The 26,637-nt window shown below is 42.1% G+C and overlaps 3 protein-coding genes across 5 annotated transcripts in view; 2 read left to right on the top strand and 1 right to left on the bottom strand.

Annotated features, from left to right (window-relative positions):
• The window catches only part of wu:fi04e12 (desmoplakin), a 29,556-nt gene extending 13,161 nt beyond the window's left edge, over window positions 1-16,395 (top strand). Inside the window, exons 15-24 of one of the 2 annotated variants that reach the window (XM_049586966.1) lie at window positions 314-873; window positions 961-1,139; window positions 1,362-1,500; window positions 1,783-1,976; window positions 2,223-2,385; window positions 2,495-2,578; window positions 2,660-2,767; window positions 2,956-3,054; window positions 4,425-7,055; window positions 8,600-16,395. In XM_049586966.1, the coding sequence (XP_049442923.1) occupies window positions 314-873; window positions 961-1,139; window positions 1,362-1,500; window positions 1,783-1,976; window positions 2,223-2,385; window positions 2,495-2,578; window positions 2,660-2,767; window positions 2,956-3,054; window positions 4,425-7,055; window positions 8,600-15,745 (11,303 nt within the window). In that variant the 3' untranslated portion in view covers window positions 15,746-16,395. The remainder of the gene's footprint in view (window positions 1-313; window positions 874-960; window positions 1,140-1,361; window positions 1,501-1,782; window positions 1,977-2,222; window positions 2,386-2,494; window positions 2,579-2,659; window positions 2,768-2,955; window positions 3,055-4,424; window positions 7,056-8,599) is intronic. The other variant, XM_049586967.1, reaches the window with a different exon arrangement.
• A 2,001-nt stretch (window positions 16,396-18,396) lies between these two features.
• tbc1d7 (TBC1 domain family, member 7) lies at window positions 18,397-25,415 on the top strand. The gene is made up of 8 exons (XM_049586970.1): window positions 18,397-18,657; window positions 19,297-19,416; window positions 21,097-21,177; window positions 21,265-21,455; window positions 22,188-22,325; window positions 22,975-23,120; window positions 23,701-23,830; window positions 23,943-25,415. The coding sequence occupies exons 2-8, from the start codon at window positions 19,305-19,307 to the stop codon at window positions 24,027-24,029; spliced, it is 885 nt and encodes a 294-aa protein (XP_049442927.1). The 5' UTR covers window positions 18,397-18,657; window positions 19,297-19,304; the 3' UTR covers window positions 24,030-25,415.
• A 28-nt stretch (window positions 25,416-25,443) lies between these two features.
• Window positions 25,444-26,637, bottom strand: part of phactr1 (phosphatase and actin regulator 1) — a 42,013-nt gene continuing 40,819 nt past the window's right edge. For both annotated transcript variants that reach the window (XM_049586969.1, XM_049586968.1), the window contains exon 13: window positions 25,444-25,798. In XM_049586969.1, coding sequence (XP_049442926.1) covers window positions 25,783-25,798 — 16 coding nt within the window. In that variant the 3' untranslated portion in view covers window positions 25,444-25,782. The remainder of the gene's footprint in view (window positions 25,799-26,637) is intronic.

Below are 26,637 nucleotides of genomic sequence, written 5' to 3'. Positions count from 1 at the left end.
AATGTTCAAAACAAAGTCATATCTTTCATTGTTAAGAAGCCCTTAAAACCCCTTTATCTGTCCCAAAAACTTGTTTATTAAATTTGTCATAATTTGAGAAAAATGAATAGTACACATAGTTTAGTACAAGCCACTCTTTGTTCTGGACTCAATATTTCAATGTGAAGTCCTCTTATAATACTAACTTAGTATTAGAGAAACTATTGCTTGAGGGTTTGAGAATGCAAATAGTGCTTATTATGAGAGTCAAACTATGTAACCACAATATCATGTTATTCCTTGTCTAAAAAACATATCTTGTGTCTACTCACAGTTGCACAGCAGGAACAGATAGAAGTACAACAAGCACCCGGGCAGCAACACCATCAGTTTATCATAATACAGCAACAGCAACAACATGCTGCAGCTGAAGCAGAGGCCATGAGGCTGGAAGAGGAGGCCAGGAGGCTTGAAGAGGCCAGGAGGCTGGAAGAGGCCAGGAGGCTTGAAGAGGCCAGGAGGCTGGAAGAGGCCAGGAGGCTTGAAGAGGCCAGGAGGCTTGAGGAGGAGGCCAGGAGACGTGAAGAAGAGGCCAGGAGGCGTGAAGAGGAGGCCAGGAGACTTGAAGAAGAACGACGAAGAGCGGAGCTGAAAAAGAAGAAAACAGATATTAAGAGCACTTCAGTAAAAGTGATCAAGACAGAGCCAGTGAAGAAGGTGAAGGTCACCACTATTTCTGCCTCCCCTGCCTCCTCATCCTCCCTCAGCTTATCTGAGCTGCACGCGCTCAGACTTAGGCTGGAGGGTGCAGAGGACATGCTGAGTCAGCACGTTCACATCTGCCTTGGAGATGATGGGATGAACGACTGTGGCCTCAAGATCACTCAGTTAGAGGTAGACCAATAAACCAATAATATAAAAAACATTTGCAGGATTAAACTTTAATTCCCCATATTCATTGCAATAACTGTTTTCCTGCAGACGGTGCAGCATGATGTCGATTTGATGCGTGAGGAGTACTTACGTCTGAGGGAGCGTATATTGAAGGAGCTGGACGACATGACTGATGCAGATAAAGCCCAGTTCCTCCGCAGTGAGCTTGGAGTCATCAACCAAAGACTGGGCAGCCTGGAGAGCAGCTCATCAGCTTACCTACAGCGGTAAACCAAACAAACTGAAGCTTTGTCATTCAGAAGTCTTACTAAGATCAAGATCTCATAGCAAGATGAAGCTAAGATTAAATTTCATATACCCTTCATATACACAAGATCACAACTACGATGATCAAAACTGTCTTCTGTAAAGGAAGCTGCTTTGACATATTGACACATTTTTCTGGAATTACTTTCTCTACCCCTTTATGATATTGTTCTCTCTGTCAGGCTGCGGGCTCTAAGGGATATGCTGGAGAGTGTGGCACGAGCTGAAGACATAGTGAAAGTTTATGAGGCAAGACTGACAGAGAAAGAGACCACGTCTCTGTCGCCCAGCGAAGTGGAGGATTACATGATGACCCTGAAGGTAACATTTTCTCATTTATTGCAAAAATCACTGCAGTTTTTTAGCAAGATAAAAGAGTTTCAGACAAGTAAGCAGTTCAGCCTTTTCTTCTGGGACAGAATACCAGTGCATGTTAGTGCTCAGTGCCTCAGTGGTTATCCATCAGTTTAAGTTAGACAAGCTTGTGTTAAAAAGTAAGAAAGTCCCTGAAACTTGTTTTTGCTATTTGCTACGATTCTTTAAAAATACCTTGTCAGGGATGTCACATTTGACTGGTGTCTCCTGTGTGTTGTTGATTTTTAGAATATTAATGCAGAGCTGGATCAGAAGAAGGATGTTCTGACCTCCATGGAGGCAGAGTTAGGCAAGGCCACCCACTGGAATGGCCAGGTGGGTGGGCCTTTTCACAGGTGTGACATGATGCTATCTAAATACACTGATCAGGTGAATCTGCTGTCAGACCGCTGGAGACGAATCCAAGGGCAGATTGACACCAGGTATGCTGTCCTCTCTTTTATATCTATTTTATACCAATGACCCATATTCGAGCCATGTTTGTCAAGTATTACATCAAAGTGTCACATTTCACAAGTAAATGAAAATAACCATTTATTACAGCCTGAGAGACAGCACAACCTTTTCACACCAGTTTGTGTCAGATCAGAACTTAGTGTAAAAGGGAACTCTCTGAACTCGCTGAAGACATGGTGCTATATTTTGAATTTTTTCTTTTCCTTGTCCAGAGTCCTAGATTTGCAGGCATACCAGCCTCAGCTGGAGCACTACAAGCAAACCAGCACGTCCCTTATTGACTGGATTGATACCACACAGAAAAAACAAGATGCCCTGCAGGCCACCAAGATAGAGAGCATCCAAGCATTGACCGACCATATTAACAACCAGAAGGTCTCCTGCTCAGCCCGCTGTTGCTATTGATTAACTTGGTTACTGTGTTTTGTGTCTATGGCCATGTGTTTTAAGTCACCTTACATCTTTATATTTTTGTGTTCTGAAGGCTCTGAACTCAGAAATCAAAGCAAAAAGGGAGACAGTGGAGAGTGTGCTGAAGGAAAATGAAGCCTGCGTGAATTCTATCAAGGTGAGGAGGCATGCATATCGTCTACAGACTTTACACTCAACTCTCAAAATAATTCATTTTATGACCGTATTTGTTTTACAGGACTATGAAACAGACTTGGCTTCTTACACTTCTGGTTTAGAGACTTTGCTCAACATCCCCATCAAAAGGACAATGCTAAAGTCGCCGTCGATGGATCTTAATCTGGAAGTAATAAAACCTAATAGGAGAGGTTTTCTCTCATTAAAACACAGAAACAACTTTTGGTATATAGTGACCAGCTAGTATCTGAAAGTCTTTTCCCCTTATAATCTAATAGTTGAAATTTTTATGAATGTGTGAAGGAAAGTGATGTTATATCTAAATTAAACCTTGAGTTTGCCTTGTTTTTGTCTCAGGCTACACAACTGCAAACCCGTTACATGGAGTTGCTCACTCATTCTGATGACTACTACAGATTCCTGGGAACACTGCTCAAAAACATGGAGGAGCTCAAGGTACTGATGTTGTACATTTTTTAGGTACTGATGTACATCATATCTATCTATCTATCTATCTATCTATCTATCTATCTATCCAAAATACACTGTCAGATTTACATGATGATGATGCCAATAAATGTTCATTGTCCCCATTGGTTAAATTAAAATAACCTAAATTAGTTTAAGTTAGTTGAAAGTTGAGTTAACACTGAGTTGCATTAACATGTCTTGAAGCGTTGGAAATTCAACCTTTTTTTTTTTTTATACCAAAGCTGCCCTAATGAACATTTTTATATTAAGAATGGAAAACATGACTGTGTAATTGATTGTAGTGATGAACCCACAGAGAGTTTTCATTTGATTTGGCAGTTCCCCTGAGCTTTTAATGGCCTGCAACTTTATTGTTTTGTAGGGGTGTAACGATGCATCGATCCACATCGATACATCGATTCATTGATTAACGATCCAATTATATTGATACAAAATGAAAACATCGATCCATATCGTCATCTTAAAGATACACATTTATTTTGAAATTCACATAGTATGTCTGTGTCACCATTTCTGGGCAAGCGCGCCTCCGCTCAAACAACAGACAGAGCTCAGAAATAAAATGGTCAAATCATATTCTAGTTGTTTTTGTGAGTTGATGTAAATGATTGTGTTAGATGGGCATGATATTGCATCATATCGATCGCAGGCTCCTGAATCGGATCGAATCAAAATCGTATTGTGACAGACTTTGTGATATCAGCAAACATCATATCGTCATCCAAACAAATCGATATATCATATCGTGATGAAGCTGGTGATTTACACCCCTACTGTTTTGGTTTAGTGTCACCTCTCACATCCTTGTTTCAGCAAAAAAGCTCTAGTATACCAACTGTACACTACCTGCCCATTACCAAATGGAAGACAGAAAAAGTTAACTACTACAATGAAGATGGTGGAACTGTTAGAAACTAATGAGCCAGATATTTTTCCTCAGAGGTCGATGGAGACTAAAAAAGGGCTAAAAGGAGAGTGAATTTTGACTTCATGTGAATCTAACATAGCCTCATGTCTGGTGGATATGTACATTGGCCAGTATTTTGGGAAACCATATCAACTTGGTGTTTATGAGGTGATGATATGTCAATTGTGTTTGCAGCTTGTGGCACTGCCCCCAAGTGGCAAAAAAATAAATAAATCAGTAATGCAGTTTTAAGGAAACCACAGCTATTCTTTGGATGTTGGATGATTCCACAATCAGTTGAACCCATTTGAATCAATCATTTAAGTACACTGTGGTCAAGTTTTTTTATTGCAAGTACAGTGAAATGTACTTGAGTTAAGTTCTTAAAAGTACCTCTGTATACATCTTTGCTTTGTCTTGCTTGCAGATTCGTAACACCAGGATTGACCTGTTAGAGGAAGAACTTCGCCTGTTGAGGGAGGACATGCAAGACCGCAATGCCAAGAACAAATCTTTGGAAGATGCTGTTTCCCGCTACCAGCTGGAGCTGTCCACAGCACAGGACCAGCTGCTGTCGATGGAGGAGGTGAAGCAAAGCACTGCGCTGCAGTGCAATGCCACTAGGGAGAGCCTAGACACCAGTCAGAGCCAGCTGGCGGACCTCAACGATGAGGTGACACGTCTCAACTACTTGCTTGATGAAGAAAAGAGGAAGAGGAGACTGGCAGAGGAGCGCTATGCTACGCAGCAGGAGGAGTATGAGTCGGTGCTGAGGAAGAGGCAGAAAGAGCTGGAGACAGTCAGCTGGTCCAAGGTGGAGGTGGAGAAGAGTGGGGCAAGTAAGGATTATGAGATTGAACAGCTGCGGCGGCAGCTGGCTGAGGAGTCAGCGAGGATCAAGGAGCTACAGAAAGAGATGTCAAAGGTAAGGAGCCAATATAGTGCGGAGATCAATAACTTAAAGCTCAGCTACGAATCCCAGATCCACATCAGCCGCACAGATATGCAGAGGCTGGCAGCCCAGAGGGAGGAGGATACAGCCGATCTCCAGCAGCAATATGACAGGATGGAGGTAGAGAGAAGGAATCTGGAGGAGGAGCTCAGGAGGCTCAGAATGTCTATGAGCCAGGCTGAGGAACAAAGGAAGAGGGCAGAAGAAGAAGCTCACAGTCAGCGTGCTGTCATCACAGAGGAAGGCCGCAGGAGGAGAGAGCTGGAAAGTCAGGTGGAGGTGCTAGCAAGGCAGAGAGATGAGGAAAGCAGACAGTATTCAGAGGAGCTGTCTGAAGTCATGAAGACTCTGCAGGAGAAGAATGAGGAGCTGGCCTACATTACACACAGTCTGGATGAGGAGACCCGTAGGAGGAAAACTACAGAGGAAAGGCAGGGTGTACTTGAACAGACTATGGCCCAGCTGCAGGTGAAGCTAACCAGTTCATCAATGGCTGCGACCCAACTGGGGGAGTGTGAGAAGGAGCTTCGGAAGATGCATTCAGAGCTGGAGAGGGAGAGCAGGGAGCGAAGCAGAGTAGAACAGAACATGAGCAGGTTACAAGGACGCATGAAGGACCTCCAGGCTGTGAGAGATGGGCTGGAGAGCCAAGTGGAGAATCTGAGGAAGGCTAACCAAGAGGAAGTGTCTAGAAGAAGGCAGGTAGAAACAGAGCTGGAAAGCACCACCATGGCCATGAAAGAGTATATCGGCACCATTACCACTCTACGCCAGAACCAAGAACATGCCAACTTGTCAGAAAAGAGAGGTGAAGAAGAGCGTCTTAGGTTACAGGAGGAGCTGGAGAGAAGCTTGAGACAGAACAAGACATTTACAGAGCGCATTACACAGCTGAGTGCTGAGCTGAAGGCCCTACAGCAACAACTCCTCCAGGAGCAGGCCAGAGTCAAAGAGGCAAACCTCAGGAATGAGGGCCTTTACAGAACTATAGAGGAGAAGAGTACGGCACTGAATGAGAACTCTGTTCAGCTTCAGAGACTGAAGGAGATGACAGAAACCCAGACCAAAGAGAGGCTGAGGCTGGAGGAGGAACTGAGGGCAACACGACATGATAAAGAGGAACTCCTGAGATCCAAACAGGGAATTAATGATGAGCTCTCCTCCCAGATTACTGCTCTGGAGCTGCAGCTACAGGCCAGTGAGCGCAGCAATGTAGATTACCGCGACCTGGTCTCAGAGCTCTCGTCAGAGAGGGAGCAACAAAACAAGACTTCTGCAGAGCGCATTACACAGCTAAGCGCTGAGCTGAATGCCCTACAGCAACAACTTCTCCAGGAGCAGGCCAGAGTCAAAGAGGCAAACCTCAGGAATGAGGGCCTTTACAGAACTATAGAGGAGAAAAGTACAACACTGAATGAGAACTCTGTTCAGCTTCAGAGGCTGAAGGAGATGACAGAAACCCAGACCAAAGAGAAGCTGAGGATGGAGGAGGAACTTAGGGCAACACAACATGATAAAGAGGAACTCCTGAGATCCAAACAGGGAATTAATGATGAGCTCTCCTCCCAGATTACTGCTCTGGAGCTGCAGCTGCAGGCCAGTGAGTGCAGCAATGTAGATTACCGCAAGCTGGTCTCAGAGCTTTCGTCGGAGAGGGAGAAACAGAACAAGACCTCTGCAGAGCACGTTACACAGCTGAGCGCCGAGCTGAAGGCCCTACAGCAACAACTCCTTCAGGAGCAGGCCAGAGTCAAAGAGGCAAACCTCAGGAATGAGGGCCTTTACAGAACTATAGAGGAGAAGAGTACAGCACTGAATGAGAACTCTGTTCAACTTCAGAGGCTGAAAGAGATGTCAGAAACCCAGACCAAAGAGAAGCTGAGGCTGGAGGAGGAACTTAGGGCAACACGACATGATAAAGAGGAACTCCTGAGATCCAAACAGGGAATTAATGATGAGCTCTCCTCCCAGATTACTGCTCTGGAGCTGCAGCTGCAGGCCAGTGAACGTAACAATGTAGATTACCGCAAGCTGGTCTCAGAGCTCTCCTCAGAGAGAGAGAACCTCAAGCTGGAGACTGAGAAAATACAAACGCAGGCCACCGAGGTACATGGAAGTTTGGCAATTAGTCCTGGACTGCTCTCATCTTTACAAATCAGAGTCCTACTTTGGAGCAATCAATTAGCTATTAGTGTCTGTGGCAAAAATTTTGCTTGCATGCTGGAACACCTCTATAAACACCCCCCCCCCCCCATGCCTCCCACGTGGTAACTCTGATTTGAACACATATGTCTGTATGTGTTTGAATAAACTTGCATGTCAATCACTTGCATGCAAGCATGATGTGTGCCTCTCTGCCTGCTGACCTTCCCAACCCACTGTCTTCCTGCCCCACACTGTGCAAAGATGTTCAGTCTGCATGCTTTTTTGCCTTTCTTTCTACTGCCCAGAGTGATAAACACCGCCATGACATCATTACCACTAGTTGTCTGCTCCAATACAGTTTGATAGTTGTTTATCAAATTATTGTGGCTTCTTGATGGTCTTAACAACACATTTTGCACACTTGTAAAAACAGCACTGACACACACACACACACACACACATATATATATATATATATATATATATATATATATACACATGCATACACATATGTGTGTGTGTGTGTGTGTGTGTGTGTGTGTGTAAAATATCTCAATTTTTTTGCAGTATTTTAAGCACCCTGTCAAGCAGTTTTAGACCAGTCAATCAAGATTGGCACCCATCTATCGGCAATATTTATTTGTGCTGTTTTGCAAGTTTACAGAATGTAGACAGAAACTGTTCCAATCTGTATGAAGTAGTAGTCAAAATAGTTATGATTGTTTTGTGGTTATAGTTGCAATAAACAATGTAGTGTCATTTATTGTTTGTCTTCGGGATTGGGAAGGCTGATTTCACAATGAAAATCAATAACTTTGAAAATTTTAGTGTTTTTTTTCTCCACTGGATAACTTTATTTTAAAAAATGACTACTATAACGCCTTTATAGTTTTACTTCCCAGTCTTGTAAGACATTGTCTTGTTTTGTTGTTTTACTGAAAGGAATTATTTTCAATAATATATTGCTAAGTGAACAAAGCAAAATATATGTTGGAAGAACGCACGCAGACTTGCTATTTATGTTTTGTTAAATATTATAATCAATAACAGCTTTTTGTTTTAAATCAAGTGTTTTTTGGCCTATTTTGTCCAATTTTGCATTAATACAGATGAAAAAATACAAGCAAGAAAAGAAACATTAAATTTGCAACATCACTTCTGTTGCTCTTAATGAAGCCGCGAGCCGAAATGTTGGACCTTCTGTTTTCATTGACAAAAATGAATAGAGCAAGTATGTATGCTGTCTTCCTTGATAATATTACAGTTTATCATTAAGGTTCATTAGCACTAGTACAAATGAGGTGCAGTTCAACTTGATAGTAGCATGATAATTTGATTTCATTTTTATTTCAATCCAAATATGTTCTATCCTGTTGTTTTTTATTGTATAGTTGTGTATTGTGAATGTTTCTTGATATACAGTAAATACATCAATTCATTTCTGAGTCGACTAACCTTTTGTCTTTCTGCTGTTTCTCTCTTTTTCCCACTCTTTTTTTCTGCAGACAACAGCAATGATGCAGTCCATTCAGTCCCAGTACAGTGAAATTGTGAGTGAGAGAGATGCTCTTTTGCGGAAACTGCAATTGTTAGAAAAAGACAAAGATCACAACCAAAGGCTGGATGAGGAACTCAGTCGCATTAAACTGTCCCTGGACTCTGAGGTTCGCAATAAGCAACGCCTACAGGAGGAGAATGAAAGGGTGAAGAGGGATTTAAGTTACTGGAAGGACCAGTGTGATAGTAAGCAGGGCCTGATCAAGCAATATGACACAGATAAGGAACGTCTGGAAAGGGAAAAGAACTCTTTAAGAAGTGAAATAGACAGGCTGATGAGGGAACTCAGGGAGCTTGAGGAGACATATAAAAGTAGGCTGTCATCCATGCAGAAAGAATTGCGAGAGGTGGCTGTTGTCAGACAAACCATGGAAACTGAGCTGAAGAGAACTAGAGAGCCCCCAACCTTGGATGCCTCCACTCTGGTTTTTGATGGAGTCCGTAAGTCAGTCACAGCAAACCAATTGCTTGACTGTGGTGTTTTGGACAAACCAACATTTAGCCAGCTTGTAAAGGGGCATAAGACTGTCCCTGATGTGTCTATCGACAAGAAGGTCAGCCTAAAAGGGACAGGCCCAATAGCTGGTGTGGTAATTGAAGGTCCAAAAAATCCAGGGTATATTACTGGACCCCTATACAAAATGACTTTCACAGAAGTCAAGAAAAAGAATCTGTTGCCACCAGATAGCGTTGACCTGCTACTGGATGCTCAGGCTGCCACCGGCCACATAATTGACCCCAGAACTAATCAGAAGTTGACAGTTGAAGAGGCATGTGATCAAGGTGTGGTTGATGAGGAGGACAAAGAGAGGTTGCTAGCAGCAGAAGCTGCGGCTGTAGGATATAATGACCCTGGCACAAGCAAACCTCTGTCAGTATTTCAGGCCATGAAGAAAGGACTGATTGACAAGAACACGACACTGCGTCTACTACAAGCTCAGGAGTCTGTGGGGGGCATCCTAGACCCCATTCTCAGTGTGTTCCTTCCCAAAGACACAGCCATTGAGCGTAACCTAATTAATGATGACATATATCGTGTTTTGAATCAGAGGCCTGAGCTCTACCTGGACCCAGAAAGTGAGGAAGGTGTAACCTATATGTCAATGAAGAGGAGATGCAAGGTAGATCCACACACAGGCCTTCTGCTTCTTCCTATTGTTGAGAATGTAGATCCCTCCAAACTTGTCTTTGATGGTGTTCGAAAACCTGTCACAGCCAAGCAGCTGCTTGATTGTGGTGTCCTGGACAAGCCAACATTTAAAGATCTAGAAAAGGGGAATAAAAATGTCCCAGAGGTGTCTGTAGACAAAAACGTTAATCTTAAAGGGACTGGGCCTATTGCTGGGATTTTAGCTGGAAGTCAAGGCAAAATGTCTTTCTCAGAAGCCAAGAAACAAATGCTCCTGCCCGAAGATAGTGCAGATTTGCTACTGGAAGCCCAGGCTGCCACAGGCCACATCATCGACCCAAGAACCAATCAGAAGCTAACCGTAGAGGAGGCATGTGCCAGAGGGATTGTGGATGTTAGGGATCGAGACAGATTATTGGCAGCAGAGGCTGCTGCTGTGGGATACAAGGACTCAAGCACAGCCAAGCCTCTCTCAGTGTTTGAGGCCATGAAGAAGGAATTAATTGACAAGAAGACTGGGATACGCTTGTTGCAGGCCCAGGAGTCTGTGGGAGGGATTCTAGATCCCAATCTCAGTGTGTTTCTTCCCAAAGATACAGCTATCAAGCGCAACCTTTTGGATGAAAACCTCCGTCAAGCTCTAAACCAGAGTCCTGAGTGTTACCTTGACCCAGAAACTGAGTGCGATGCCAGCTATGGAACACTGAAGAAAAGATGCAAAACAGAGCCTCACACAGGTCTTCTACTTTTGCCCATCACTGAGAGGAAAGACCCTTCTAAACTGATTTTTGATGGCGTTCGTAAGCCAGTAACAGCACAGCAATTGCTTGATTGTGGGGTCCTGGACAAACCAACATTCAGCAAACTAATGAAGGGAGAGAAAACTGTCCCAGAGGTGTCTGAGGATAAGAAGGTCTCTCTGAAGGGGACAGGATCAATTGCTGGCGTGGCAGCTGGACCTTTAGGGAAAATGTCCTTATCAGAGGCCAAGAAACAGATGCTCATGCCCCCAGATAGTGCAGATTTGCTACTGGACGCCCAGGCTGCCACAGGTCACATCATTGACCCCACAACCAATCAGAAGCTGACAGTAGAGCAAGCATGTGCTAGAGGAGTGGTGGACAATAGGGATCGGGATAGACTGTTAGCAGCAGAAGCTGCTGCTGTGGGCTACAGGGATCCTAGCACAGCTAAGCCTCTCTCAGTGTTTGAGGCCATGAAGAAGGGACTAATTGACAAGAAGACTGGGCTATGCCTGCTGCAGGCCCAGGAGTCTGCTGGGGGCATTCTTGATCCCAATCTCAGTGTGTTCCTCCCCAAAGATACAGCTATAAAGCGTAATCTTTTGGATGAGGACCTCCGTCATGCTCTAAACCAGAGTCCTACTTGCTACCTTGATCCAGACACAGAGCGTGATACGAGTTATGGGGCTTTAAAGAAGAGAAGCAAAACAGAGTCTCACACAGGCCTGATACTTCTTCCAATCACTGAGAGGAAAGACCCTTCCAAACTGATGTTTGACGGAATCCGCAAGCCAGTCTCAGCACAGCAGTTGTTTGAATGTGGAGTCCTTGACAAGCCAACATTTGACCAGCTAGTGAAAGGGGAGAAAACTGTCCCAGAGGTATCTGTGGAAAAAACAGTCTATCTAAAGGGAACAGGACCCATTGCTGGAGTGGTAGCTGGACGTCAAGGAAAAATGTCTTTGTCAGAAGCCAAGAAACAGATGCTTATGCCCCAGGAAAGTGCAGATTTGCTACTTGAAGCCCAGGCTGCCACAGGCCACATCATTGACCCTAAAACTAATCAAAAGCTGACAGTAGAGGAGGCATGTGCTAGAGGAGTGGTGGATTTTAGGGATCAAGACAGATTATTGGCAGCGGAGGCTGCAGCTGTGGGCTACAAAGATTCTAGCACAGCAAAGCCTCTTTCAGTGTTTGAGGCCATGAAGAAGGGAATAATTGACAGAGAGACTGGGCTACGCCTGCTGCAGGCCCAGGAGTCTGCAGGAGGTATTCTAGATCCCAATCTCAGTGTGTTCCTCCCCAAAGATGCAGCTATCAAACATAACCTTTTGGATGAAAACCTCCGTCATGCTCTAAACCAGAGTCCTGCTTGTTACCTCGACCCAGACACAGAGCGTGATACGAGTTATGGGGCATTAAAGAAGAGAAGCAAAACAGAGTCTCACACAGGCCAAATACTTCTGCCAATCACTGAGAAGAAAGACCCTTCCAAACTGATGTTTGATGGAATCCGCAAGCCAGTCTCAGCACAGCAGTTGTTTGAATGTGGAGTCCTTGACAAGCCAACATTTGACCAGCTAGTGAAAGGGGAGAAAACTGTCCCAGAGGTGTCTGTGGAAAAAACAGTCTATCTAAAGGGGACTGGGCCCATTGCTGGGGTAGCAGCTGGACGTCAAGGAAAAATGTCTTTGTCAGAAGCCAAGAAACAGATGCTCATGCCCCCAGATAGTGCTGATTTGCTACTCGAAGCCCAGGCTGCCACAGGCCACATCATTGATCCTAAAACTAATCAAAAGCTGACAGTAGAGGAGGCATGTGCCAGAGGAGTGGTGGATATTAGGGATCGTGACAAATTATTGGCAGCAGAGGCTGCTGCTGTAGGCTACAAAGATCCTAGCGCAGCAAAGCCGCTTTCAGTGTTTGAGGCCATGAAGAAGGGAATGATTGACAGAGAGACTGGGCTACGCCTGCTGCAGGCCCAGGAGTCTGTGGGAGGTATTCTAGATCCTAATCTCAGTGTGTTCCTCCCCAAAGATGCAGCTATCAAACGTAACCTTTTGGATGAGGATCTCCGTCAATCCCTAAACCAGAGTCCTGCTTGTTACCTTGACCCAGAAACTGAGTGTGATGCCAGCTATGGAACATTGAAGAAAAGATGCAAGACAGAGCCTCAAGCAAGCCTCCAACTTTTGCCAGTCTCTGAGAAGTTTGACCCCTCCAAACTACTCTTTGAGGCTGTCCGTAAGACAGTTACAGCACAACAGTTGCTTGATTGTGGGGTCCTGGACAAATCAACATTCAACAAACTAATCAAGGGGGAGAAAACTGTCTCAGAGGTGTCTGTGGATAAGAGGGTCTTTCTGAAGGGGACTGGGTCAATTTCTGGTGTTGCAGCTGGACCTCAAGGGAAAATGACTTTTACAGAAGCCAAGAAAAAGAAAATTATGTCTGCTGAAAGTGCTGACATGCTACTGGATGCTCAGGCAGCAACAGGCAACATCGTTGACGTCAGAACTAATCAGAGGTTGACTGTAAAGGAAGCGTGTGCCAGAGGGGTAGTGGATAAGGAAGATGAATCAAAGTTATTTGCAGCTGAATCTGCAACTATAGGTTACAGAGACCCAAATACGGGCAAGCTCCTGTCAGCTGGCCAAGCCATGAAGAAGGGATTAATTGACAAGGATACAGCTCTACGTATACTCCAGGCTCAGGAGTCTGTAGGTGGCATTTTGGACCCTGCCCTTGGTTTATTCCTCCCCAAAGACATTGCTATGGATAGGGATCTCATAGATGAGGACCTTTACCAGGCCCTGAATCAGTATCCTGAGTGTTATCTGGACCCAGACACACAACAACCAGCTACTTATGTATCGCTGAAGAAAAAATGCAAAGCAGATCGGAGCACAGGTCTTTTGCTTCTTCCTGAACCCAAAAAGCCATTAACTTTACAGGGGCTCAGGGGCCAGGTGTTGGTCAAAGATCTAGTGGATGCAAACTTATTAGACCGGTCAGATATGGACCAACTGAGGGAGGGCAGATTGACGAGCCAGGACATTGAAGACCGCCTGCACTCCTACCTGAGAGGTTCCACCTGCATAGCAGGAGTTTATGATGAGGCCAGTGATAAGGTGATGCCCTTCTATCAGGCCATGAAAGATGGACTGTTGCGACCTGGGACTACTTTGGAACTGCTTGAGGCTCAGGCTGCCTCAGGTTTTATAGTTGATCCTGTCAGCAACCAATACCTGACTGTTACTGATGCCTACAACAAAAGACTGTTTGGACCAGAGTTTAAGGACAACCTGCTATCAGCAGAGAGGGCTGTGACTGGTTACAAACTTCCTGGTAGTGACAAGGTTATCTCCCTCTTTCAGGCCATAGAGAGAGGTCTAGTTGAGAAAGGTCATGGCATCCGTCTACTGGAGGCCCAGATTGCCAGTGGTGGTATAATTGATCCTGAACACAGCCATCGTATTGACGTTAATGTAGCCTACAAGAGAGGTTACTTTGATAAGGAAATGAACAATATCCTGACCAATCAGAATGTTGATACTAAGGGTTTCTTTGACCCCAACACGGAGGAAAACCTAACTTACATGGAGCTTAAGAAACTCTGTACTACAGATAAGAAGACTGGCCTCATTCTTTTACCTATCTTAGACAAGAAAAAGCTAGAGTCGACTCAAAAGAACACTCGGAGAAAGAGGAGAGTGATAATTGTGGATCCAGCGACTAATAAAGAGATGACAGTGCGTGAGGCATATGACAAAGGGTATATTGACCACGATACCTTCGTTGAGCTGTCTGAGCAGGAGTGTGAGTGGGAAGAGATCACTATCACTGCTCCAGATGGTTCCATACGGTTTGTCATTAATGACAAGAAGACTGGAAGACAGTACGATATTACCGAGCTGATTGAAAAAGGAGTAATTGATCAATCGGATCTAGATCGGTACAGATCACGTACCATCAATCTTACTCAGTTTGCAGATATCATCAGCAACAAGACCAAACATGGATCATCATCATTATCTTCATCATCATCAACTTCAAGAACATCAGCATTTCCAGGTGCATCTTCAATGACATCATCATCATCAACTTCAAGAACATCAGCATCTCTGGGTACATCTTCAATGACATCATCATCAACTTCAAGAACATCAGCATCCCCAGGAACATCTTCAGTGACATCATCATCGACTTTGAGAACATCAGCAGCCACAGTTCCATTGTCAGTGACATCATCATCATCGTCATCATCATCATCATCAGCTCTGTCAAGACCCTTATCACCTACTCTCTCCAAGGTGACATCAACAAGAACCACCACTGTCACTGAGCGAAGCACCTCATTTAGCAGTGTAGGTCAAGACTCACCTGATTCCCTTAGGGGTATATCCAGCATATCATTCACCCTGGCCTCTCCTGTTGAAACAGTGGGTGAACAGGAACCTGTGGGTGCCATCTTTGACACAGATACTATAGAGAAGATATCCATCACAGAGGCTCTAGATCGTGGTCTGGTGGATTCCATCACTGCCCAGAGACTGCTGGAGGCTCAGGCCTGCACTGGAGGAATCATCAATCCTACAAATGGCCGTAGGCTCAGCATCCAAGAGGCCACCCGCCAGGGCATAATAAATGACGACATGGCAACTAAGCTTAAGCCTGCCCAGAAAGCCTTTTTTGGCTTTGAGGATGTAAAAAACAGGAAGAAGATGTCTGCTGCTCAGGCTATGAAGGAGATGTGGCTGCCATATGAGGCAGGGCAGAGATTCCTGGAGTTCCAGTATGTAACAGGGGGACTTTATGACCCAGAAATGGGGTGTAGAAGAACCTTAGAAGAAGCTGTGAAAATGGGCTGGCTGGATGGGAGAGCAGCCCAGAAGCTCCAAGACACCAGACAGCAAACAAAGAACCTGACCTGCCCCAAGAGCAAACTAAAGATCTCTTACAAGGATGCTCTGGATAATTGCCTGGTGGAGGAAAGCAGCGGGGTGAAAATGCTCCAGGCATCAGCTGAGTCTTCCAGAGGGATCAGCAGTCCTTACAATATGTCCTCTGCCCCAGGATCCACCACTGGCTCCAGGAGTGGCTCACGACGAAGCTCCCGCAGGAGCAGTGTGGACCTAGGCTCCCCCAGTTCCTCATCAACTAGTCGCACCACCTTAAGTCATACTACCTACACCACCTTCTCCTCAACATCCGCCAAATAAATCAAAAAATGTTCTGCACATTGATACTTTTTACTTGCAAATAAATCTGTTAAGAGTATACTGATTGTTTCGAAAAGAGCTTGTGCGTATTGTACACAAGGAGAAGAATTTAAAGATAACATCATCAGAAGATCATGTTCTTAATCCTTTTGCATAGTTTTAGATTTTAGCTTTGGTGTTGCTATGCTTTTAAAATGCTATTGTTCAAAAGGTAATGACAATGAACACTGCCTAGATATTTTTTGTGGAAACTAAAGTATTAATGGCATCTTCTGGTATATGGATTAAAAATAAAATGTATGTTAGCAAAGCTGCTGGTGCCCCTACTAGGCTAGGTTCAGAAATGTTTGCCATATTTTTGCATACCCATAGGCCTATTTGACCAATGTTGTTAAAATCTTCATGGAATGTAATTTCTTTTTAAGCTTTAGATTGTTAACATGATGGTATTAGGTTTATATTTAATCCACATCTAAAATGCCTGTTTTGTGAGGAAAGGGAAGCAAAGGTTGGGTTACATATATTAGCTTAACTACTTTTTTACTAAATCAGTTAAACATTGGTTTTTGCTGTTTAGTGCTTCTGGTCTTGTAAAAGTTTCTCAGTATCTCAAAATAAACACTAACCTTTGAGTCTTTTGTTTACATGGATTGATGACTGTTCTTATTGTGTCTGGTCAATTTTAATGCAACACTTTTAAAAGCTACATCAAAGTCAGGATTATTGCCAAGGAGGTTTTCACATGCAAGGAATTGCCTTGGTGTTATGGTGCAAGAGAAAATGAAAAAAAGTACTGCAAAGTTAAGAAACAAATATAGAATAGAAAAATTTACAATCAGAATCTGAAGAAAAATATACAACATACAAAGAGTTGTACAATTCCATGCAGGACTGTGTCAAATGTCCATGGAATGTGCAAAAGTTCACTTTATTAAGTTATAGGGCAGAAGCCTACATGCAAGATATCATCAATATTTTCCTGTATACAGGTAGTTCTAAGTAATTGTAAGATGAGGGCTAATTATGCGTGAGCAAAATGTTTGCATTGGTATCATGTTTTCACATGACAGTGGATACATAGTCTGTTTAGCCTACTGAAAAGCACTTGTTAAAGCTCTTTCCCCAGTAAATAAATACCATTATCCTTTGGGGGCAATAGAAGTTATTCATATGGCCTAAGATAGTCCAGAAAATACTGAACAACTCTCTCCCATATACAAAAATGAGAAAGCTAAAGCTCAAATTTGTGATGTCATAAGGTATAAAGGGAGGAGCTGCTCCATAGACAGTGAATTGACAAAGATGATATAAATGACACTATGAGCACCCAGGGGAATGTTGTGAGTACATACAGGGGCGTAGGTGCAGGCAGAGCAGTTGCGCTGGGGCCCATGGGGTGGAGGGGCGCAACTGCCACCTGGAAATATGCCTTTGTTCACTATAGAACTCACGTTAAATGAAAAACTGTGATTTTCTATATGCCTCCCAAAAGGGAAACCCATATCCATAATGGATTTCTGTTTTTGTATATAAGTGTCAATCTAGCCTGTAACAAAATTATGTGCTCATTCTGCATAAAATATATTAAAAAAATTATAATTTAACTATGAAAAATATTGAGTTCATGTTAAAATTTACTACTTTCTTTTGTAGTTTTTGTCATATACAGATATGTAATGATGATTGCTGGGTGATATGTATGTTGATGTCATCCAGCATCAAGTCTCTGTTTAATCATGCAACAAGACGATACGATTTACAGCAGCTAGTTTAGGTGCAAAAACTCTCGACTGACAAGCAGCATCTTTAAGTTGATATAACATACAAGTGGCAGTAAGACACACTGTTGGTAACATAAATATACACCTAAAATTTCCAAACATCTGTAACTAGTAACTAGGGAGCACAAGGGCCCGTCATAATAGCGTGCACTGGGGCCCATCCTAACTACATTTCTGCTTCAGAACTGAGAACACTACAACAGAAAAAAACTCACTTGGTTATAATAAAGAAAACAAACATTCTGTGGGTCCCCAAAATCAGGCTCCCATTCATTGTCTCTGGAGCAGTTCCAGAACTTATACCCTATGAAATCACAAGTTTGAGACATGTTTCTCTGGTTTCTGGCTTTGAGAGAGAGAGTAGCTCCTTTTCACAAATATTGATTGAACTTTGCATAGCCATGGAAATAACATGGGGATTCTTAATTTAGGTGGTGTTCCCCTTTAGGTCGGCCAAGAGTGTTATCTAAGAGTGTTAAGTTCTAATGTGCGTTTGTGTTACAAAACGAGCCGTCTTCACCTCACCTCTTTAGAATTAGGTTACGAATGAAGATAATTGGTACAGTGGCAAGAGGCAGTGGGGCGTGGAGAACATGACACCGGAAAATATGCCTGCTTTACTTTGAAGTTGCCTTCAAAATAATAGCATATTTGGGACCTTTACTAGTTGCTTGGTTTGTGGTGTACTTCAGTTTTATTGTAGACGGGAAAGAGGTAAATTATCCTGACTGGGTTGATTTTATTATTGATACTATAGACATTGTCAAAGAATAAACATATATTCAAGTCGATTTTTCATTTAATTTTCAGTTTTACTGGTAGCTCATTATTTTATTTCGAAAGTGCTAACCGGAAGTATCCTAATGACAACAAAGACCGTGGTTAGCATGTCGCTAGCAGACCAAGTCATAAATTTATTTTTAGACATATGATATTTGTCCACAGTGTTACGACGTACACCTACGTTTCAGTTAGCAGAGTGCTTTTGCCGTTAATATTACAGTTGTAAAAGCTGCGTACTTGTTGGGCTCTGTAGCTAACGTTAACGTTAGCTCGTTAGCTGAAGTTATGAATTTAGCTAACTAATTTAGCTTAAAGCAATACAGTCTGCGTGAAACACAACTGTTCAAGGTAGGAGCACGAATTTTAATACCGCAAACACTTATCACTCCATGCTGCTAACGTAACAGATACAAGTGATGTAATTTACCTAAACAAAAGACTGCTTGGTGCTGTCATTAGGCCCACTCTAAATCATTTACTGGATGGAAGGATTTATCACGTTGTGTTTTCTAATGTTTTTCTCCTTAGAATTACCTTAAGTTGCATATTAGTTACTGTAACGTTAATCGTATGTGTGATGATATAACACAGTATAACATCATATACTCTCAGCAGAGGTGGAGGGGGTATTTACATCCTTTAAGTAAAAGCAGTATTACCAAACTGTAAACATCCTCTGGTAAATGTTAACGTCGATTTAAGCAGTTAAATATAAACAGGAAAATTTACATGAAGATGAACGCAATGCGAAAAAATGTCCCATATGATTGTCATACTGTTGCATATCATGAGGTCTCTAGTCTTTAGCTCTCTCACAAGTACTTCAAATCTGTACTTAAGCAAAGTACTTGAGTAAATGTAACTTATTCCATCACAGGCTATCAAAATAAATAATAGCAAGCTAAAGACCAAATGTTATTTTAGGCAGCTTTTGGCCTCTATATCATGCCACTGCTAATTCAATGAACTGTAAAACTCACTGACCAGGTCGAAGTATGGCGGATGACCCTCAGAGAAATTTCCGCTCTGCATATTATGAGAAAGTCGGCTTCAGAGGGGTGGAGGAGAAGAAATCTCTGGAAATACTTCTCAAGGATAATCCTCTTGGTAGGTAGCAATTCATAAAACAAACATTTCTATCTGAACATGGCTTACATGCTGGAGATAAATGGTTTAAGGCAGTGCTTCCTAACTGGTGGGTCGTGGGTCCATTCTGAATGGACTGCAAGAGACTTTCAAATGTGTCAGGGTTATAAAAACACTTTATTTTTAAGTACAGTGAATTTCTGGGACGGAGCTTTTATTCTGAGGTACCGTTTTCTGCTGCAGAGAGAGTTACTAATGGACAGCTACTTATAGAGACAGCATATTAGCTGGACCACATGGCCAAACTCAAGTATGATGCTGACCGTATTACACTGTGTGGACCTTGAAGTCATTACTAAGGAGAAATCTGGACCCAATGGCTTGAACAGTTTGGAACCAATGGTTTGGGGATAGTGTACACAAATTTATTTTGTTATGGTGAAGAATATGAGCAGTGTCTGGAGGCAGTGGAAATATAATTGAAAACTTCAAAATGATGGTTTGATATTAATTAGTTGTTGTAAAAAAAAAAAAAAAATTATAATATCTGGATTTTGAAGAATCCACAACCCAGTACCAGTCTTGATAGATACTATTGAAATAAAAATAATGAATGGAAATACTTTTTTGGGTGGTGTAACAGACTACAAACTATGCCAGAAACCACATAAATCAAATAAAGACATAAATGCTGAAGTCTGTTGCAACATTGCACAAAACATACATCCTCAGTTTAGTCATTACATATATTGTATCATTCTTTTATAGTTCCATACATTACCTGCTGTGTGGAGGTTTGAGGAAATGCAAACAAAACAATCACAAATCCGATTTTATGCTACAGAAGACAGCTATAAGAATTGTAAACAGAGCTAATTATCACAAACCAACCGACCAACAAATCTTGTGAGATCTTGTGGACCTAATAACTACACCTGTGGGTATACTTAATGTACATATATGTACATATCTTTTATTTTGCTTGTTTCTTTTATTTTTATTGTAGAGATCTAAAGAGAACAGTTCAGGAATCAGGACTATTGGGGCGTCGGTGGCTTAGTGGTAGAGCAGGCGATCCATGTACAAGGCTGTTGCCGCAGTGGCCCGGGTTCGACTCTAGCCTGTGGCCCTTTGCTGCATGTCACACCCCCTTTCACACTAGTCTCTCCTATCGATTAAAGGCTTAAAAATGCCCCAAAAAATATCTTTCCAAAAAAAAAAAAAAAAAGCCATCAGGACTATTAATGTAGATGGGGTTAGTGCAATAAGCTGAGGCTTCAGCCCACACCATTTCGGTCAGCAAAATTTGCTTTGGTTTGTCACTGCCTCAAAAGCAATGGCTTATTATTGTTATTTATTATTAGTTTATTTATTTATTTATTGTTGTGTGTGTTTGAGTTGTATAAGTTGGAAAACGACTAAATGAAATGAAATTAGATTAGATTAGATGAAATGAAATGAAATTGAATTAAACTATTGGTGTTGTCACATGAGCATGTACCATCAGTGATGGTAGTAAGACTCATAATACATTTGTATTACATCTTGGCACCAGTGTATCTGCAACACATTACAGTAGATTGGTCTACAGATTTTTATTCCCACGACCTCCCATTTCTCATTGGTGTGTGGTTGAGTTTTGATGGATGTAGGTGAAGTCAGGTCTTGGTCCTGTTACCACTGTTTTTTCTCTTCTGTCAGATCTAGAAAAGCTGAGCACCTTCAGTCAGAGGTTCCCCCTACCCTCTATGTACAGAATTCATGTGTGGAAAGTTTTGTTGGGTAAGACAGACACATACACCCACATTCACACATAAGACACAAGAGCTTGCATTTCTAAATTGCATATGAACTCTCCTGTTCTTGCAGGCATCCTACCTCCCCACAGTGACTCTCACACTCTGGTGGGAGGCTACAGGAAGGAGCAGTACCAGGACATCCTGGAGGCTCTGGAGGTGATGAGATACATCAACTCGTCCACACCCTCCACCCACGTCTACCTGCGCATGTTCCAGCTGGAGAGCCAGGTGCTCCCACGGTGCTCTGAGACCTCTGCTCCGGTAAGACGAAGCACATTCAGTGTAATGTTGACATGTCTGAGACTGATAGAGGAAAAAATTAGATGGTAAATGGTGAAAAACGGCATCAGCTGGCACCTTGATCAGAGTTGAAGGTAGTGCCGAAACATTCAACAACATTTTAGATTCTTAGCTGATGGTCTAATTATATTCACATGTGCAAGTTCAGGGTTCTGGTACCATTTAAATAATAATAATAAAACCATACCTCAAAGCCTCAGTGGAAAATGATAGGACATCAGGTACAATCTTTAGCACAAAACTCTTTGTGTTGTCAGTTCCACTTCAGTAACCCACTAAGTAGATATATATGCGACCATAATTAAACTTGGAAATCACACAGACTCACATTTGGCAGTGGGAATGTGTCCAAATCATCCTGGAGATGTCTGCCTTCAGTGTAGAGCTCTGTGGTGTTTGGCCTTTTTAAACTATGCATGTTTTTTTGTGTGTGTGACTCACAGTTACTGAAATAAGAAAATATATTTAATCTAAAAATACTTTCCATCTAATTGTCTCTTTTCTGACTCGAGTGTCAGTTATGTCTGAAGAATACAGAGGTATCTTTTGTGATGATTGTGGTAGTTTTTGCAGGTGTGTTCTGTAAATGTTGTCAGTGATACTACCATGCTAGTAGTTGGGTTTCCGTTGGCTTCCTTTATTCCTTGGTGCTGCAATGTATAATACTGTCATGTTGTTGTTCTTTTCTTCCAGGATGAAGAGAACGATGACTTCCTCTCCATCGGTCGAGCAATGGAGGAGATCGTAGATGATCCTATCGACTGCTATTGGCTGATCAAGTGTTTCGTTAATCAGTTCCACACAAAGTTCGGAGACTCGGTACCCCACCTTGTAAGAGTTATATTTAACTTAACATAAAATGTAAAAATGTTGTTTAAAAGCAAACTGAACTTGAAGGGTTATTAATAAGCTTTAACATAGTAGTTGGATTGAAAATTCTTGGCTGACAGGATGGGTTTTTTTTCAAGCTTTCATCAACATCTTGTGGCCTTCATTAGTGGATAATTATGCTTCAAACAAAGCTCTCAGAAAAATAGTATGTGGTCACCATGCTAAGATTTTTGATTTTCATCAAATTCTAAAGCAAATTGATTACTTGCCCCAAAAAAAGAATACACCTGAACTGATCATGGGAAGAACAACATATATCATATTGCTGCTTTGCTCAGTGACTATAAGGAAGCGGCAGCAAAACCAGACATTGACAAGAGTTATTGTTCACAGCAGTAGCAAAATGAATTGAGAACTTTGTATTGGTGAGTCACCTTTACTCCTTTTTTTAAGAGACTTGTTTTCTTTACAGTTCTGCTTTTGAACATGCATCATGGTAATGGTGTAAATGTAGTTTATAAAATGACAGAATAGATGTGACAAAGTTCTCATGACTCAGGAGTCAGGATCACATTACTATGTAATCTGGGTCACTGTGAATTGAGACTTTGTACTGTCCTCTCCTTCTGTCTGTTCTGTTGTGGTGAAGCCGAAGAGCCTGGAGCATTATCTGAGTCAGGAGGAACCGCGGCTGCTGAACCATCTGAAGAACACCGGAGCCCTGGCTCGGCTGCCCTACAGCCTCTGGTTCAGACGCTGCTTTGCTGGCTGCCTGCCAGAATCAAGCCTGCAGAGGTCAGTTTGCTGTCCGCAGCACAAATCTGATATAAGCACACAGCCCGGATTCCTCTCCACAGTGAGATTTTCAAAATCTTTCTTTGTAGTTTACCATGATAATATTAAGGCTATTAAGGGGTCTTTAAAAATCTCTCTTTGAATTGCATGCTTTCATTAGCTAGCACTTCTTTACAAATCAAACACTGACGCCATCAGGTTCACCTTAAGAATTCTTCTCTAGGCATTGATAAGTAAATGATCTGGGTATTTCCTCCACTGAGTCTGATCCTGCATTCAGGACTAGACTGTAGCTGCATTCAGACATGTAGCTTTGGGCACAACAGCAAGAAGAGACAAATTGTCTTGATTACCAAAGAAAAGTCATTTGCAGCAGAATACAAATGCCTGGATAAAGTTCAGTGTCTTGATTTGTTGGTTAGCACAATGTTACTATGGTCAAATACGTTTTGCACAAGCCTTCAAAAATTAAACACGTATCCTTCTTGAGCTAATTTGTTTTCTACAGATGATGAGACTTTCTGTATACCTTCAGTTCTTCATACTGCTCAAATTAACTGAGCCCTTTGCTTATTTTTAGGGTGTGGGACAAGGTGATCAGCGGCTCCTGTAAGATCCTGGTGTTTGTGGCCTTGGAGATTCTGCTCAGCTATAAAATCATATTGATGGGTATCAACCGGCCTGAAGGAGTGGTCAGGTTTCTGTGCAATGTGAGTAGATGACAGCATAACATCCAGCAAACATCCAGCAAACAGAAAGACATTGTTTTTGTCTTTATAGAAGGTGCCCTTATAAAGCCTCTCAATAACTGTTTCCTTCTAGATACCACAGGAAAACACAGACGCCATTGTGACTAAAGCCATTGACTTGTGGCACAAATATTGTGGAACTCCAGTGCACGCTGTATAGCTCCACGAAGCTCCACAAACATCTGGGCTCAGAGTTGAGGTGCTTTGACAAGATGAACCAGGATTGGCTCTTAACTCCACTGAGAGACCAACAGACTGTGTCAGTGGGGATTTGTGTCTGCATGACTGAACTGAAAACTCATCACAGGCTACTTCCAAGAAGCACGAGGACTTGAGAGCCAATTTTCATAATGACAAGAAGGTGCTCAGCTTTCCCCCAAGAATATGATGAACTCTCTGTGGAGAGGACTTGACCACATGAACACTGTAAACAGCTGCAGTACACAGCGGATGCACAAAGTCTGTTTGGGAAAAAGGCAAGGAAGCATAAACTTATTTTTTTTAATAAGTTTCTTTCTTTAAGAAACTGCATACATCATAGAAGACTCACAATAAATTAATACCCACATGCAGTTTTTTCTGCTTTACAAAAAAACATGTGAAAAGTCTCACTTACTTTCTTTGCTATGTACAAGTCTTATAATTCTGAGAACATTTTTAAACATACAAGAGACAGTAATGTTACTGACGCTTGTACGTACACACACACTCACTCAGACACACAGTCAGAACACACAACAGATCAACCAGTTCTCCCAATAATATGGTCAAAACTGCTAATTCATGAACCTAGTATGGACTGTAAACAATAAAAAACAAAAAGTAAGGTGGCAGGGTTTCATATTCTGTACCGCCAAAGGTTTGTCTCAGACAATAAAAAATGAAATACAAAAAAATGTCTTCTTTTCTTGTAGTTCGGCAGAGAGTTCGGCAACATTTTACTGTGTCTACAGATGATATTCTGTATCAAACAAAACAAGTTAATTTGGCAACTTTTAAATCCCTGTAAACAATACTGTAGGCACAGCGACACAGTGAGTTACTGAACTCTCAACAGCAGTCACTCTGGGATGCATTCAAGATCGCGACTTCCACAGCAAGTCAAGTTGCTTTGGTTTAAAAAGGGGATCTGAAGTCTGAAAAGTGTTTTGAGCTCTTGGATGCAGCCCATAAACTGATGGACAAATGAAGAGAAAATCTGAAATTATTGCTCAGTTGATTGGTGTGTATGTATTAGGAGAATTTTATTTCTACTGTCACTGGCTTGTAGAGAGCATCTGGGGACTCTGATTAGGATTTTAGGAAATTTTGGCTTAAGATTCAGCTGCCTACAACAGCATAAGCTGTTGTAAAGATTTTAATTCTCACAAAATGAGAAATCATTATTGAGATGTCATCTGTGGAACAAAACTGTGCCAACACAAGCATGGCCCCATGGCAAGAAAGTTCATTTGAGAAAAGAATGAGAACATGGTGAAAGGCAAGAAAATCCCTGCGTAAAAACAAAGTCCCATCTTTACCTCCTTCTGTTCCCATCTTTATAATTGGCACAGATTCTGTGTTTGACTTCCAAAAACCTTGTTCAAAACCAAAAGTGCTGCAAAGTAAACAAATCACCACCTCTTCATCCTAAAAAATGAAAAGCTTTTGAGTATCAAGAAGTCCGTAAAATCTCCACTGAGGGGAGACACCAGTTGAGAGTTTAATCCATTTGTACTTTTGAAAGTGTTTGCTCATGTTCCTGCGATGACCGCAGTACACAGGCTGTGTTAATGTCCAGTCCTTCAGTTTGAAGTCAACGCCGGAAAGGGTAGTTGTTAGCAGTATGAGGGCAGCAGGTAGCAGTCTGAACACTTGAGGCTTGGTGTGTGTGCGTGAGTGAAAAAGCATGGCCGAGGTCTGACTGATTCATCTTATGGCCGATGGAACCTTCAGGAAGAGACCAGTACAAAAAGACAAGTGAGTGACTTCACAGAAATGCTGTTGGGTGGTCCTGCACCATACTTCACCACTATCACACGAGGCTTTAACGTTTGCTATGACTTTTTAATGCTATTTATAAGACATTGTATACAATGACTTATTTTCTTTATGGTTTATTATAATTTCTTTAAAATAAATTTTCCAGGGTGTTGGTAGCTTAGTGGGTAGAGCAGGCGCCCCATGTACAAGGCAGTTGCTGCAGCGGCCCGGGTTCAAATCCAGCCTGTGGCCCTTTGCTGCATGTCCTCCCCTTCTCTCTCTCCCCCTTTCATGCTTACCTGTCCTGTCCATTAAAGGCAAAATGACCAAAAAATATCTTAAAAAAAAATTAAATAAAATTTTGGTGGTTCAGTGGTTAGAGCAGGCGCCTCATGTACAGAGAGGCTCCGTCCTCACTGCAGCAGCCCCAGTTCGACTTCGGCTTGTGGCCTTTTGCTGCATGCCACTCCCCTTCTCTTTCTCCCCCTTCACACACCCAGCTATTCTATCCATTAAAGGCAAAAACGCCATAAAAAATATTAAAAATAAAATAAATAAAACGATTTTTTCGACAGCTATAAAAATACTTCACTGTGAGTTGTTTTAATGACGTACTTCACTATGACTTCTATTTGGCATTTTAATATATATATATATATATATATATATTATATATTATATGATGACATGCTGATTTATGCCTCACCAGCTACACTGTAGTATAGTATGCCAAAAAAGTCACCATGTGTCATAAAAACACCACAAAAAAGTCATATAGTACAGCATAAAAATGTCATTAAAAAGCC

Source organism: Epinephelus fuscoguttatus, linkage group LG10 (assembly GCF_011397635.1).
Source record: "Epinephelus fuscoguttatus linkage group LG10, E.fuscoguttatus.final_Chr_v1".
Taxonomy (NCBI): domain Eukaryota; kingdom Metazoa; phylum Chordata; class Actinopteri; order Perciformes; family Serranidae; genus Epinephelus; species Epinephelus fuscoguttatus.
This window is presented reverse-complemented; position numbering and strand designations above follow the sequence as displayed.

Bases quoted from the DNA above. Each gene is read 5' to 3' on its own strand.
- tbc1d7 (XM_049586970.1), top strand. From the start codon at position 19,305: ATGGCGGATGACCCTCAGAGAAATTTCCGCTCTGCATATTATGAGAAA. The intron at 21,178-21,264 runs GTAAGACAGACA...CTGTTCTTGCAG, and splicing joins TGTGTGGAAAGTTTTGTTGG to GCATCCTACCTCCCCACAGT. The intron at 22,326-22,974 runs GTAAGAGTTATA...GTTGTGGTGAAG, and splicing joins GAGACTCGGTACCCCACCTT to CCGAAGAGCCTGGAGCATTA.